General features: G+C 35.6%; 2 protein-coding genes across 2 annotated transcripts; one reads left to right on the top strand and one right to left on the bottom strand.

Moving 5' to 3' along the window:
* The first annotated feature begins 177 nt into the window (after positions 1-177).
* Positions 178-2,372, top strand: rbx1 (ring-box 1, E3 ubiquitin protein ligase). Its single transcript, XM_073833537.1, has 5 exons — positions 178-279; positions 1,550-1,628; positions 1,740-1,810; positions 1,905-1,990; positions 2,174-2,372. Exons 1-5 carry the CDS (start codon positions 202-204, stop codon positions 2,184-2,186), a joined length of 327 nt encoding a protein of 108 aa, XP_073689638.1. The 5' UTR covers positions 178-201; the 3' UTR covers positions 2,187-2,372.
* Positions 2,373-3,775: 1,403 nt separating this feature from the next.
* On the bottom strand, positions 3,776-12,720 carry st13 (ST13 Hsp70 interacting protein). The gene is made up of 10 exons (XM_073833536.1): positions 12,589-12,720; positions 10,993-11,066; positions 9,125-9,191; positions 8,927-9,011; positions 8,735-8,845; positions 8,527-8,629; positions 6,826-6,942; positions 6,683-6,740; positions 6,455-6,546; positions 3,776-4,728 (listed from the first exon to the last, which is right to left on the bottom strand). The coding sequence occupies exons 2-10, from the start codon at positions 11,014-11,016 to the stop codon at positions 4,597-4,599; spliced, it is 789 nt and encodes a 262-aa protein (XP_073689637.1). The 5' UTR covers positions 11,017-11,066; positions 12,589-12,720; the 3' UTR covers positions 3,776-4,596.
* Between the last annotated feature and the right edge of the window lie 729 nt (positions 12,721-13,449).

Here is a 13,449-nt window from a genome sequence, read left to right as displayed (position 1 = left end):
ACTCCACTAAAATAGAGTTTACTTCACTGTGTATATGTTAAGAGAATCAACTTATCAAATGTATGACTATGTTTCAATATAAGCAGAATTCTAAACAGCCCTCAGTACTGCTTTGTTGTATTGCCAACCTATCGATTTTTAAACTGAGGAGAGGAACTATGCGATCTTACTTACTCTCGCGAGATCACACCATTAGCAAACATGGCGGCCGCGATGGATGTAGACACCCCGAGTGGAGCTAACAGTGGAGCCAGTAAAAAACGTTTTGAAGTCAAAAAGGTAACGTACAGTTATGAGACGTCAGTGTTAAGTATTGAAATCAAGTATATATACATTTAAACCGCTTAAATTAAGTCTTTTTAAAAAAGGAAACTCGTTGACAGCGGCGTGTTTATAATCCCCGGTTAGCATTGGCGGCGTTGCTCTCTCATCATTATTTGTTAATCACCTGACTGCGTTCTTTTTATGATCACAGTCAGCTTTTAATATGTTCTGTTTATATATAGAATCTGATATCAAGTAGAAACATGTAATTGATGCGTTCTTGACGCCTCTGGTTTGAACTCTAGCAAATTCTGCAGCGTAATCCGAGAGATTATTAAACCAGGCCACTAGCGCTAGATAAATAAAGCACTAATAGAAGTCACTCAGAAACCTAATGAGTTGCTTACCTAGACAGCATATTTAGACGCGTTCTAAACGTTCAGTTAGAACAGTTTTGAGAACGTCCGATACGCTCATTTTTGACATCATTAGCGCGTTCCGAACTTTCGATTCAAACAGTTTTAGTCTTAGTAGGCTGATTCTAAACGTTCCATTCGTTCGTTTTGGATTTAACAGGGACGTTCCAACGCGTAGTCGTGTTGAATTTTTTGAACACACATCAGAGTTGTTCCATTCTGTTTAAGTACAATGAACATTGCAATAATTTATACCTCAGTGTATGAAAGTGCCATGATATTACCGTGTAAATTCCACGGAAAAACGTGTGAAAGCTGCTAAATCATATAGAGAAGAACTTCATACGCAGGTAAAGGCTTACCATTTTGACAAACTAAAGTTAATAGGTGGTAAAGACACTTACGAGCTGTATTAATTAAGATATTAGCTTAATATTTCACCTACCTGACGGGAAATAAGAACAAATACAAATGTTGTGAAGTTTCTTGCCCTGGAAATCCTGGTTAAGTTTGGCCAGCCACAAACACCTTTTGTTCCTCAGACAGCTTTCGCACTCTTTTCTTTGATTTGTTATAACTATAGTACTCCAAATGTTTTCCCTGGTCTGACCGATTAGTACAGCCCAAAACATGATGATAATTGACCATTTTGAGCAGCAATAAACAGCTAAATATGCAGGTTTCATTCGGTTCAGTGGCATTGTTTACGTTCATTGACATTTGCCACCAATATGGCCAATTGATGATGAAACGTGAAAACACTATAGATTGTAGATCTGTAACAGTTGTTTTATTTCCTGATGAATTAGGAATTACATTGGGTTGAACCCCAGTTTCACTTGAAAATAAATTAGCTGTTTCTTTTGTAGTGGAATGCTGTGGCTCTGTGGGCTTGGGACATTGTGGTGGACAACTGTGCCATTTGCAGAAATCACATTATGGACCTCTGTAAGTATCAGCTCCTGACTATATTCTAGTTTTAGTTTCTAGTTTAACACACTTCCAACTGCTATTTAGTGAGTGGCCATGGTCGGTTAAGTCTAGTTCATCTTCCTTCAGGTATAGAGTGTCAGGCCAATCAGGCGTCAGCTACATCAGAGGAGTGTACAGTGGCCTGGGGAGTCTGTAATGTGAGTTTGATAACATCTTCGCCAACTATAATTGATTTTATTAAAACCAAAATCTGTTTTGCAGTGTTATAACTGTGTGTTTTTGGTTTTTCAGCATGCGTTTCACTTTCACTGCATCTCCCGCTGGCTGAAGACCAGACAGGTGTGTCCTCTGGACAACAGAGAGTGGGAGTTCCAGAAGTGAGTATAATATACATGCTAGAATTAATTCTGTTTTCCCCCATTATTTGTCATTTCCAGATGTTTATCACTGAGGAAGGATAATACATTCTTGTTCTAATCCCACATTTTCTGACATGTCTTTTATTGGTTGCATTTGTCTGCGCTTGTATTAATACTCATCTTTTTTCCTCTGTTTTTCAGGTATGGCCATTAGCAGCATCTGTGCTTCAAATCCAGGATTTTATTTCCTGAGATGGATTTTTCTTTAAATGTCACCATTCTCTCCCTGTCTAGAACTAAATGGTCCACATTGAAATTGTTAGGCTAGATGTTTTTTTTTATTTCTGTGATGTTTGCAGCATTCTAAGAGTTAAGTACTAATAAAGTTGTTCTAAATCCAGCTCTATCGGTTCCAGTGTTTCTATTATGTATTTGTATTCTATTCAAACACAACTCAAATATTTCTGTGCTATTGTTTGGAAGCTGTGAGCCGGGCCAGAGTTTGAAAATCACTGTAAAATCCTTGTCGACAAAGTTACAGCTAAAGGCTGGAATACACTACACGACTTAAAATCTGAACAGATTTTTTAAATACACTAGGCATCATACACTTACCGACTTTGTAAACAGTGACAGAGGACAACTGGCCATCATACACTTCACAACTGAGGATAATACACTAGCAGACTTTGAAGTAGCTCCAATCACAACAAACTCATGCAGAAACGTGCGCCTTGCTGCTAGGAGACGCATAACAAATGAAAACAATATGCGTTCTAAAATCATCTGAAAATATCAAACGTGTTTGGATGGAATCAAAGTCTGAAGCTAAAAAATCTGAGTCTGTGACCATTATACACTACGCGATTTTCTATGGAATGTGTCAACTCAAATCTGCAGACTCGCTCTGACTTTCAGCAACTAGCCTCAACTTCTCCAGACTGTAAGTCGGTGGAAAATCAGGGCAAAAATCACGTAGTGCATTTCAGGCTTAAGAAACCCACTACAGTTACCAAACTATGGCAGAGTGGACCAAGATCACACCAGCACAGTCTGAGAGACTGATATTCTGCTGCCACAGATGCGTTTAAGTCATTCAAAGCAAGAGCCTCTAAAATTCTCACTCATTTTTGACAGCTGTAACCATCTAAGATCTTACCATCTAAGAAACTTTTTGTTAAAATTCCTTGCATATTTTGTCAAGGTACACACTCTTAAAAATAAAGGTGCTTCACGATGCCATAGAAGAACCTTTTTTGTCTAAATGGTTGCATTAAGAACCTTTTAACACCTAAAAAACCTTTCTGTTTCATCAGGAGGTTCTTCAGATTAAAAAAAGGTAAGAAAGAGATGTTTTTTTGAAGAACCTTTGACTGAATAGTTCTTTGTGGAACCAAAAATGGTTCTTCTGTGACATTGCTTGAAGAACCCTTCAAAGCACTTTTATTTGTAAAAGTGCATACCTACAGCTAATACTCCTTCAAATTTTGAGCAATGAAGAGTCAGAAAAAATTCAATTATTTCTAGATTTTTCTCTAATTTTAAATTCCCACTGTGGGTCAGTTCACTAAGTTTATACTGGAGTCTTACTAGTGTATTGAACACAAAAGACGACATTTTATAGAATGTGGGTAAGCTGTAGCCATTGACTTCCATACTATTTTCTTCCATACTATGGAAGCCAATGGCTACCGTCGAATGTTTAGTTACCAAAAGGTTAAAACAACCTGAGGGCAAATAAATGATAACACAATTAATTTTTTGGGTGAACTATCCATTTATATCAAATAAAATTAGGACGTCTTATATTTGCAACAACCAAAATGTTTATTGAACTAAATCATGAAATCCATACACGATGCAAATTCGTCACAATAAGAAAGTTGTTTGTAATTGTAATTTTTCACTTTTTTGCATTTATGAGAGACAGAAAACAATGTTAGGTTACACTGAGGATGAGGAGAGCAAATTAAAAAATAAAAGAACTAAAGAAAAACATGAACCAAAAACCTTTAAAAGGAACACCCATGAAATCTAAACAGGAAGTGATTGACTGATTGCTTTGGACAGGGAATATGTATTCATATAATGTAGACCCCGTTTTGATCTTGCTCCAGCTCAATAAGACCACAAACATAAGCTATGCAGCATAATTAATGGATGAAGGTGATTATAATTAGGCTAAATCCCTGGAATGATTGGCTGCTGAATGGACATGTTTATTAAATCCAGTTTGTCAATGCAGCAACTTTCAGCTAGAATAGGCTCTCAAATCCAAAACCCCTGATATTGTAGATCGTAAGTGCTAATTGTGTTAGCCTCAGTGAAGCCCACAATGTAGTTTGCCCCAACGAAACGTTAAAGGAATAAACCCAATTCGTATTTCATGCGTCACTCAAGCGACCCTACCCACCCCCCAAAAAAGCGGCACATCTCGCATCTCTAGTCTTGTTCCGATACTCTTTCGTAGTTTCTTCTGCGTTCACTAGCACAGTCCAGACTTGTCTAAAATCATTATCTCTAGCGGCTCATAAGCTAAGTGCTGTCTGTAATTTATGGCAAGAAACCGAGTGAGAAAAAGCTACAGCAGAGTATTGGAACTGGACATGAACTCTTTCGGCTTTTTAGGGCTGTTGGCCGCCAAACTTGGAGCTGAGTTTGTTGATCAGGGCCATGATTTTGGGGTTGCTCTGGTATTTGGAGATGTTAGCGGGGTTCTGCGCCACATCCTGGAATGCTGCCATCACCTCTGGGTCCTGGAAAATCAGAATACATAAATGATTTGCCATCATGTACAGTTGCAATCAAAATTATTCAACCCCTCAGAGACTGCAATATTTTACAAATACAAGCTTTTCTGAGGATCCATCTATAACAGATTACTGGCATATAAAAGTGATAATGTCAATATACAATGTAATGTTTTTGAATTCCAGGATTTTTTAAATAAAACAGCTATGTCATAATTATTCAACCCCTATTCAACGTTGCTCTTTTTAAGTCACTTATTTGTATGGTTGGGAACAAAATTGTCTTAAAAGATAATTAAACCTTTAGAAACTCTTAAAACCTACACATACATACAGTTAACCCATACATGTGCTTAAGGTTGTATCAGCGATTTCTAGCCTGAAACATAAAGTGTAAAATTCAGCTGATCTTTCATCACGATCCGCTCGCTGCCTGCCCCATAAATTGTCTGTGAAAAAACCGCGTCTCTCTGGTCAGCCTAGGGTCCGAGATATGCCAAAAAAAAAAACAATCGGCACTACCAACCATTCCATAGCAAAAACAAACATTGTTCCAACCAATCAGCGTCAGGGGTTTGGTGTTGTGGACTTTCGCTCCGCCTCCCTCACATCCCTGCACCAGTAGGAAAGTCCACAACACGAACCCCCTGACGCTGATTGGTTGGAACACGGTTTGTTTATCTGTGGAATAGTTGATAGCGCCGATTGTTTTTTTTGGCATATCTCGGACCCTAGGCTGACCAGAGAGACGCGGTTTTTTCACAGACAATTTATGGGGCAGGCAGCGAGCGGATCGTGAAGAAAGGTCAGCTGAATTTGACACTTTATGTTTTAGGCTAGAAATCGCTGATACAACCTTTAAGTTGAGTTGCAAATATGGCAAAGTCAACAGCAGTCTCACAAAAGCTATAGAGAAGAAATATTTGCATTACTTTAGAAAGTCAAAGGCTATATGAAGATTTCCAAGACATTAAAAGTTCCTAGAGACACAGCTGGCAGGCTTATTTCTTAGCCTAAACGTGTTGTACCAGAAAAAATGAGGGTGTTGAAGAAAAAGCACAATATCATAAAATGTTTGATCAGAACAACTGAGGAAAAACTTGCAATGTACAGCCAAAGACTTTCAAGATGAAAGAAAACATTTCAATGCAGAGTATAAGAGGAACATTAGCTACATTAAAAACAGATGGGCGCTATTTAAACGGGTTCCTATGGAGACCGTAACAAAAGTGTATCCAATCAGAGGTTAGAATTCGTAATGCGGCACTCATCATTTATCCAGAAAAAAAAGGTCTATATGGTTGCTAACTAAACCAAGTAACCCAAAATATGATCAATAGTAATAGCGATTAACGGGACAGTTCACCCCAAAATGAAAACTCATTAATTTATCAGACTTCAGTGTGTCGAAGTCTGACATGAAGTAATTATTTCTCTTTTCTTTGCACACAAAAAGTGCTCTCGTAGCTACATAACATTTTGGTTAAACCTGGACTATTTTAATGATGTCCTTACTACCTTTCTGGGTCTTAAACATGGTAGTTGTTGCTGTCTATGCAGGGTCAGAAAACTCTTGGATTTCATCAAAAATATCTTTATCTGTCTTCTATAGATGAGCAAAGGTCTTACAGGTTTGGAACGACATGAGGGTGAGTAATTAATGACAGAATTTTCATTTCTGGGTGAACTATCTCTTTGCTCCTGGTGCTCAGCAGTATGTGGTTAACTTCACCTGCATGGCCATGAGAACCTCTGGGTCATTAAATAACTCGTTAAGTCCCGGCATTCCAAACGGAGGAGCTCCACCTGGGAAACCAGCACCTCCTATAGGACCACAACAAATATTAACATCAATGATACAATTTCAAAAATGTTTAATCTTTATGCTTGCAGTTCTCTCTCTTATGTTTGACAAATCAATATGGCGTATTACATACATGTATAGTTTAATAGTACATACCAGGGAATCCTGGGAATCCTCCACGTGCCCCTCCGGACTGTTGTCTGGCTTCCTCGTCCTGCACACACAGATGCACATTAACAGGACTGAATGAGCAGAAAATACAGATTCAGTGGCTAGATGCAAATCAATAGATTTCTTACCCTCTGTGCTCTCTCGTGCTCCTCCTTCGCTTTCTTCACTCGTTCTTGCCGTGCTTTGATCTCTCGTTCTTCACGCTTGCGTTCATATTTGCGCCGGTGCTCAATGATTTTGTTGGCCTGCGAGGGAGAGGTGGGATCACATGAGATACATCGACGTTTCTGCACACTCAGTTTGCTTTCCACAAATGTACTCAAGCTTAAATAACCATTATTTTGCAGTGTCACAATATTAGTAATGATTTTCAATCAATCACTAGCACTTAAATGCTATTTTAAGATATAAATTGTATATTTTCAATATACACTACTTCTTAAGATTTTGGAGTCAGTAAGATTTTATTTTTGTGGATTTTTCCCAAGGATGCACTTTTTTTTTTTTTTTTTCAAAACTGACAGTTAAGACATTTGTTTTTTTAAATAAATGCTGTTCATTTGAACTTTCTATTTATTAAAGAATCCTGAAAAAATAAATAGTTTCACAGGAATGTATTACATTCTAAAATTTAATCAAATAGAAAACAGTTATTTCACATTTGAATTAAATTCCACAATAATACTGTTTTAATTTATTTGTATAAAATACATGTAGCTTCTGTGAGCTTAGGATTTTACGTTCAAAAACATTAAAACGCCTTATCAACCCTAAACTTTAAGCGATGGTGTATTTGGGTCAGTAATGTAAGCTATAGTGAAAATGTGTCCACATGTATTTACTTATTTATTTAAAAAAAAAAAACATTAAAAGTGGAATTCAATATTATGAAATTATGGTACAATATATATTCAACACGAGGGAAGCCATTTTGTTGCCATGTGACATGAAAACTATAAAACAGGAAATTATATAAGAAACCCATGTAATCTATCATGACTGAATCAAAATCAAGTTCAGAAAGTAATTTAAAAATGCCAAATAAATGATGAAAATTCATGATATTTATAAAAACACTTTTGATGTTTTTAAAATATTAAAGTCATTAAATATTCTAATATTCTGATTTGCTGCTAAAAAAAATGTTATTGTTATTATGTAGAAAACTGATGGTGAATAGAAAGTTCAGAAGATTTATCTGAATTGGAAATTTTTTTTTAACATTTCTTTAGCACTTTTGATCAATTTAAAGCATCCTTGCTAAATAAAAGTATTCATTTCTATAATGTCATTCCCAAAAAAAGATATATAATGAAAAAAAAAAAGTGTATAATGTTCCAAAAGATTTTTATTTCAGATAAAAGCAGATCTTTGGATCTTTCCATCCATCAAAGAATCCTCAAAGAATCAGCTGTTTTATAATAATAATAAATGTTTTTTGAACAGCAAACCAGCATATTAGAATGATTTCAGAAGGAGCATGTGACACTGAAGACCGCAGTAATGATGCTGAAATCAGGAAAAAATTAATTTTAAAATATCTTCAAATAGAAAACAGTTATTTAAAATAAAAAAATATTTCTTAATTTTACTGTTTCTTTGCTGTACTTTGATCAAACAAATGTAGGCTTGTGAGCAGAAGAGACGACTTACTGTTCACCAACTTTTGACTGGTAGTGTAAACTTACAATTGAAACCATTGGTATGACTATATTATTAAATTAGGAGGGTACTCCAAATGGCAAAAGAACATAACTGTTCACCAAAAAAGACTTACACCAACTCATATGTCTTTGGGGAACGGTCATAAACAAGTTCAGCACAGATACCTTTGGTTGGACTTCTTTTAGCATGGAACTGGCCTCGTCATCATAGTCCAGCTTACAGGCCATTGCCAAGTCTCGAGCAGAGTCCTCCCAGTGGCCAAGCAACCTGTAAGCGCAAGAGATCTTTATCAGGAGCAAAGCACTGAGTGCAACACAAGTGTCCAAACAGAAATCAGACCTCTTCCATGAAAATCTAGCTGTGCTGTGTTACCTGTGTGCCTTTCCCCTCCATTTATAAGGCTGGGCTGAGTCTGGATTGATGCTGATGGCTCGGTCACAGTCTCTGATGGCAGCGTTGGGTTTCTGCATTTTCACATATACGCTGAAAGACACAAACAGACAAAGGGAATCAACAGCCAGTCAAACCAGGTGGATAAAAACCAAAACAGGGATCGGTTAGTACCTGGCTCTTTTGGCATACAGAATGGCCAGTTTCGGGTTGAGTTTGATCGCCTCAGTGAAGAGGTCTAGAGCTTTCTGTAGATCACCTGAAAAGTTTGCAAGCATTGTTGAACCCCATTATTTTATCATAAACTGGAAGGAAACCTAAACTATGTCTACATTATACAGATTTCATAATTTCAGTTATAAGGCAGCTCACCATCTCCCAACATTTCAATAGCCTCCATCTTCTTCTCATTGGCCTGGTCCATCATCTCATCTGTGACCTGACATTAAAAAACATTTTAACTTAACATAATTTAACTTCACACTAGGAGCTTGATGAAAGACTTCAGAAACTTTAATCACAAGCACATACGGTTCATTATAACAGTATTTTGAATAACACCAAAGTCATTGCATCAATAGATAGGGCTTTCACACTGAAGGAACTTTTTTTTATAGTTCCTAGAACTACTGGGGGACATTCCCGCTTTTTGCCATGTCTGCACGGCAGGAACTAGGAACGTAATTGGTTCTAGGAACTCAGTTTGGAGTCCTACTTGAGAGTCGGGTCTAAAACAGTTCTACAGGAACTACTAGTGACGCAAGTGACTAGTCTTTTCTCAGCCTATAAGATATGTAACACTGCATGTTGTCACAGGACATTTAGTCAGATTTTCACGCTCTTTTGATCGCATAAATTGTGCATTTATATGTGACCCTTAAGTAGCATGGGTATATTTGTAGCAATAGCCAACAATAGCCAACAATACACTGTATGGGTCAAAATTAGAATTTTTTCTTTTATGCCAAAAATCATTAGGATATTAAGTAAAGATGTTGCATGAAGATATTCTGTAAATTTCCTACTGTAAATTTATCAAAACTTCATTTTTGATTAATAATATGCATTGCCAAGAACTTCATTTGGACAACATTAAAGGCAAATTTCTTAATATTTAGACTTTTTTGCACCCTCAGATTCCAGATTTTCTCGACCAAATATTGTTCTATTCTAACATACCATACATTAACGGAATGATTATTTATTCAGCTGTCAGATCAATCTGTATAAAAACACCCACAAAAACAGCTCCATTGCTGATGTTTGTAAATGCCACACATATAAAGACGTCGCTGTCCTGCTGCCGGTGCGAACGTAACCAGGAAAAGCCTGAGGGGGAAACTGATTCTCTATGAACCACCATGCTGGCTAGTTCCTAGAACTATGTGGTGCGAAAGCCCCTGATGTCTTGTTTAAAAAGTGCCATTGATTTAAAGGAGTCTAATCCAGTCAAATTACAATGTTAGTCAAGACTTGCTTAATGTAGTTTCTCACCCTCAATCTGATCCGTTTTGTGCTACTGTACCTTTGAAAAATCTATGTACACAGGTTCACAGGTTTGGATTTAGCAGGACTTTTTTTCTGTTTGTTTTTTTTTCAGCCCAAAATGAATGAATTTTTTTCTCAAACATTGCGGCAATTGTGGCATCTTTTGAGTGGAAACCCACTAATAATCATTATTTATGTAATTAGTATTAGTAAGAGTACAATTACCTGTTCAAATATTTTGTTCATAATTACTAAAATTATGCACATGCACACTAACTTTTCTAACCCCAGCTCTTTAATTATGTTTGGAACGTTTTGGTAGCTCAATGCTGGCATACACCACACGACTTTTGCCCAGATTTTTTGCACGGATTTACAGTCTGGAGAAGTTGACACTAATCATTCGAAGTCAGAGTCAGTTGATAGATTTCATAGAAAATCACGTATTGTATGATGGTCTAACCAGATAATAAACTTAAACATGTTTAATATTTTGAGCCAGAATGGCTTGCAAGTCTGGTAATCTAAAATCCTCAGTCATTTAGTGTATGATGCAGAGTTTTTCTAAAGTCGGCAAGTATAAAATCTGTTCAGATTTACAAAGTACAAACTTCAATAAATGGTCTTTCTAGACTCAGGAGAAAGCTTTAAGTTTTGCACATTCCAGTCTACTTTTATAGTACAATGAACTCTCATCTCAAAATATTATGGAAAAGGTTGATTTTTCTTGATATTGTGTTCACTGCAGTTACCTCCAGGTTTTCAAAATCGCCCATCTCTTGAGGATCATCTGTGTCAGGTTCAATCACTCCTTCATCGTCAATTTCTGGAGAAATTAATGCCAGATAAGTTCACGTAACAGTTTAAGTAGACATCAGCAAATAATAAAACACACCAAATCAGAAATTAGATAAAAATTTATTGCAATTGCAGAGTCAAGCTTTACTGGCCAGTTAGCTGGTAGCATTTTTAGGGATTGCAACATAATATATACACTACAGCAGTCACTAGTTTTTTTTATTTTTTAAATCAATACTTTTATTCAACAAGAACGCATTAAATGAATCAATAGTTACAGTAAAGACATTTATGATGTTCTGAAAGATTTCTATTTCAAACAGCTGCTATTCATCAAAATACCCTGACATTTTTTATGACCATTTCCATAAAAAAATGAAACGGTACAACTGTTTTCAACACTGATAATGTTTCTTGAGCAGCAAATCATCATATTAGAATAATTTCTAAAGAATTATGTGACACTGAAGATTAGAGTAATGATGCTGAAAATTAATCTTTGCATCACAAGAATAAATTACATTTTAAAATGTATTCACATAGAAAACAGTTATTTTAAATAGTAAAAGTATTTCCTAATTTTACATTTTTTTTTGTTATTTTGAATAAGAATATTTTACAATATTTATGTTTTTATGGTGTTTATGCAGTCCTGGGAAGCATAAGAGACGTCTTTCAAAAACATAAAAAATCTTACGAACGGTTTTGAAGAGTAGTGCACCTCAATCAGTGATGAATTTGTATGATCTATTCTTTAAAAAATTAAAAAAACTTGCCCTTTCAGACTTATACTGTATTAATTTACTTACTACTTGTTTTCTTAAAAAAAAAAAAAAATACGAACACTAGCTTCTCTGTTCTTGTTGTATTCTAGCTATCTATTTTGAGGCCTCTAATACTAGCTTGCTTTTTCTTTTTTTATTCTATCTATTTTCTTCTTATTTATTATATAATTTAAAAAACCCTCGATACGTGTACTACGTTAGGCTAAATGAGACTTGTCATAGCACGTTTTTGCTCTTTTGTTTAATTTGATTGCTTCCATTGTCCTCTTTTGTAAGTCACTTTGGATAAAAGCATCAGCTTAATGTCTAAATGTAAATGTATACAGACTTTAATGAGGTTCAAATGGTTACTAACAAAACATCAGTGACTATTGCATCTTTGAACAGCTTCTTTACTTTCAGAACTTTAGGTAGACGCAAAAGCTTCTCTTTTTTTTACCCCTAGAGTCAAAAGATTTCAGCCTCTATTTTCCAAGATACTGCAAAACAGACTTCAATGTGGCTTTAAAGCTTAATTTTAGAGCTTCATATAGGGTTACATTGTCTACTGATTGCGCTAGTTTGAATATCAAAAATGAAGCTGATGTCGCACTTTGCCATAGAGCGAGAAATCGTGAGGCAGGTGACATCAGCAATAGCTGGAAAAGTTTAGTGAAAGTTCAGAGCTATTACCAATCCCACAAAAAAGGCCAGAGCGATGGCATGTCAAGATAGCATATGAGGAGCAAACAAAAGATATTAAAGGAGATATTAGAGTCAACATACCTAATTCACTCTCGTCGCTCTCAGATGGAGGGGCAGGTTTGGGTTCTGGCGCTGGCGCTGCTTTGGGGGCTCCATCACATGGACAGCTTCCCTACAGACAAATGAAAACACAGAAAGTGGTCATCTTTACAAAATATCATATAACAGATCTGCCACAGTTGCTGGTCATGTACAGTAGCATGAATCTAAAGCACTGACAGTCACTTCAAACCTGTTCACCGTATCATTTGAGAAAAACTACTGTCAAATGCATACTGAATTGCAAAGATCTTCATGACAAACCACCAAAACTGGAAAGAAATTATGACTAAAATGTAAATTTGTAAAGCACTGATGCTAATATTTAAAAAAACAAATCTAAGATTTTTTTTACTTCACATTTCAATGTATGAATTGTCTTATTTGACAAAATAATAAACATTAAATGATTTGGTACAAATTCAATTATTAGAATTTTATCAACTAATTACATTAGACACATAACAATAAATATGTACTAAATCATAAAACACAGATTCCAGAAAAAAATAAAATGGAAAATACTGTACATTATATAATATATATAAATCATACAAAGCTATTTTTCATCCACATTTTAATTAATGGAGCTCTGTGTTGTCTTATTTGACAAAAAAAAAAAGAAAAAAGGAAATGCTTTGTTGCAAATTACATTTTCATTTGATTGCATTTTAAAATATTGATTTCATGATTAGTGTTTTATCAATTAATGACATTAGACAAATAATAATAAATATGTATACAATCATAAAACATATTGCAGTTCTGTTTTGGCATATTTGACCAAAAATAAAAATGAAATGCTTTTTTGCAAATTACGTGATATTTTCATTTGATCACATT

This window comes from Garra rufa, chromosome 1 (assembly GCF_049309525.1).
Source record: "Garra rufa chromosome 1, GarRuf1.0, whole genome shotgun sequence".
In the NCBI taxonomy this organism is placed as follows: domain Eukaryota; kingdom Metazoa; phylum Chordata; class Actinopteri; order Cypriniformes; family Cyprinidae; genus Garra; species Garra rufa.
This window is presented reverse-complemented; position numbering and strand designations above follow the sequence as displayed.

Coding starts and splice junctions, on each gene's coding strand:
- rbx1 (XM_073833537.1), top strand. CDS start 202: ATGGCGGCCGCGATGGATGTAGACACCCCGAGTGGAGCTAACAGTGGA. Junction 1,629..1,739: donor AAATCACATTATGGACCTCT/GTAAGTATCAGC, acceptor ATCTTCCTTCAG/GTATAGAGTGTCAGGCCAAT. Junction 1,811..1,904: donor TGGCCTGGGGAGTCTGTAAT/GTGAGTTTGATA, acceptor TTGGTTTTTCAG/CATGCGTTTCACTTTCACTG.
- st13 (XM_073833536.1), bottom strand. CDS start 11,016: ATGGGCGATTTTGAAAACCTGGAG. Junction 6,943..8,526: donor TAAAAGAAGTCCAACCAAAG/GTATCTGTGCTG, acceptor TCTCCCTCGCAG/GCCAACAAAATCATTGAGCA. Junction 4,729..6,454: donor AGGTTCTCATGGCCATGCAG/GTGAAGTTAACC, acceptor CTGATTTTCCAG/GACCCAGAGGTGATGGCAGC.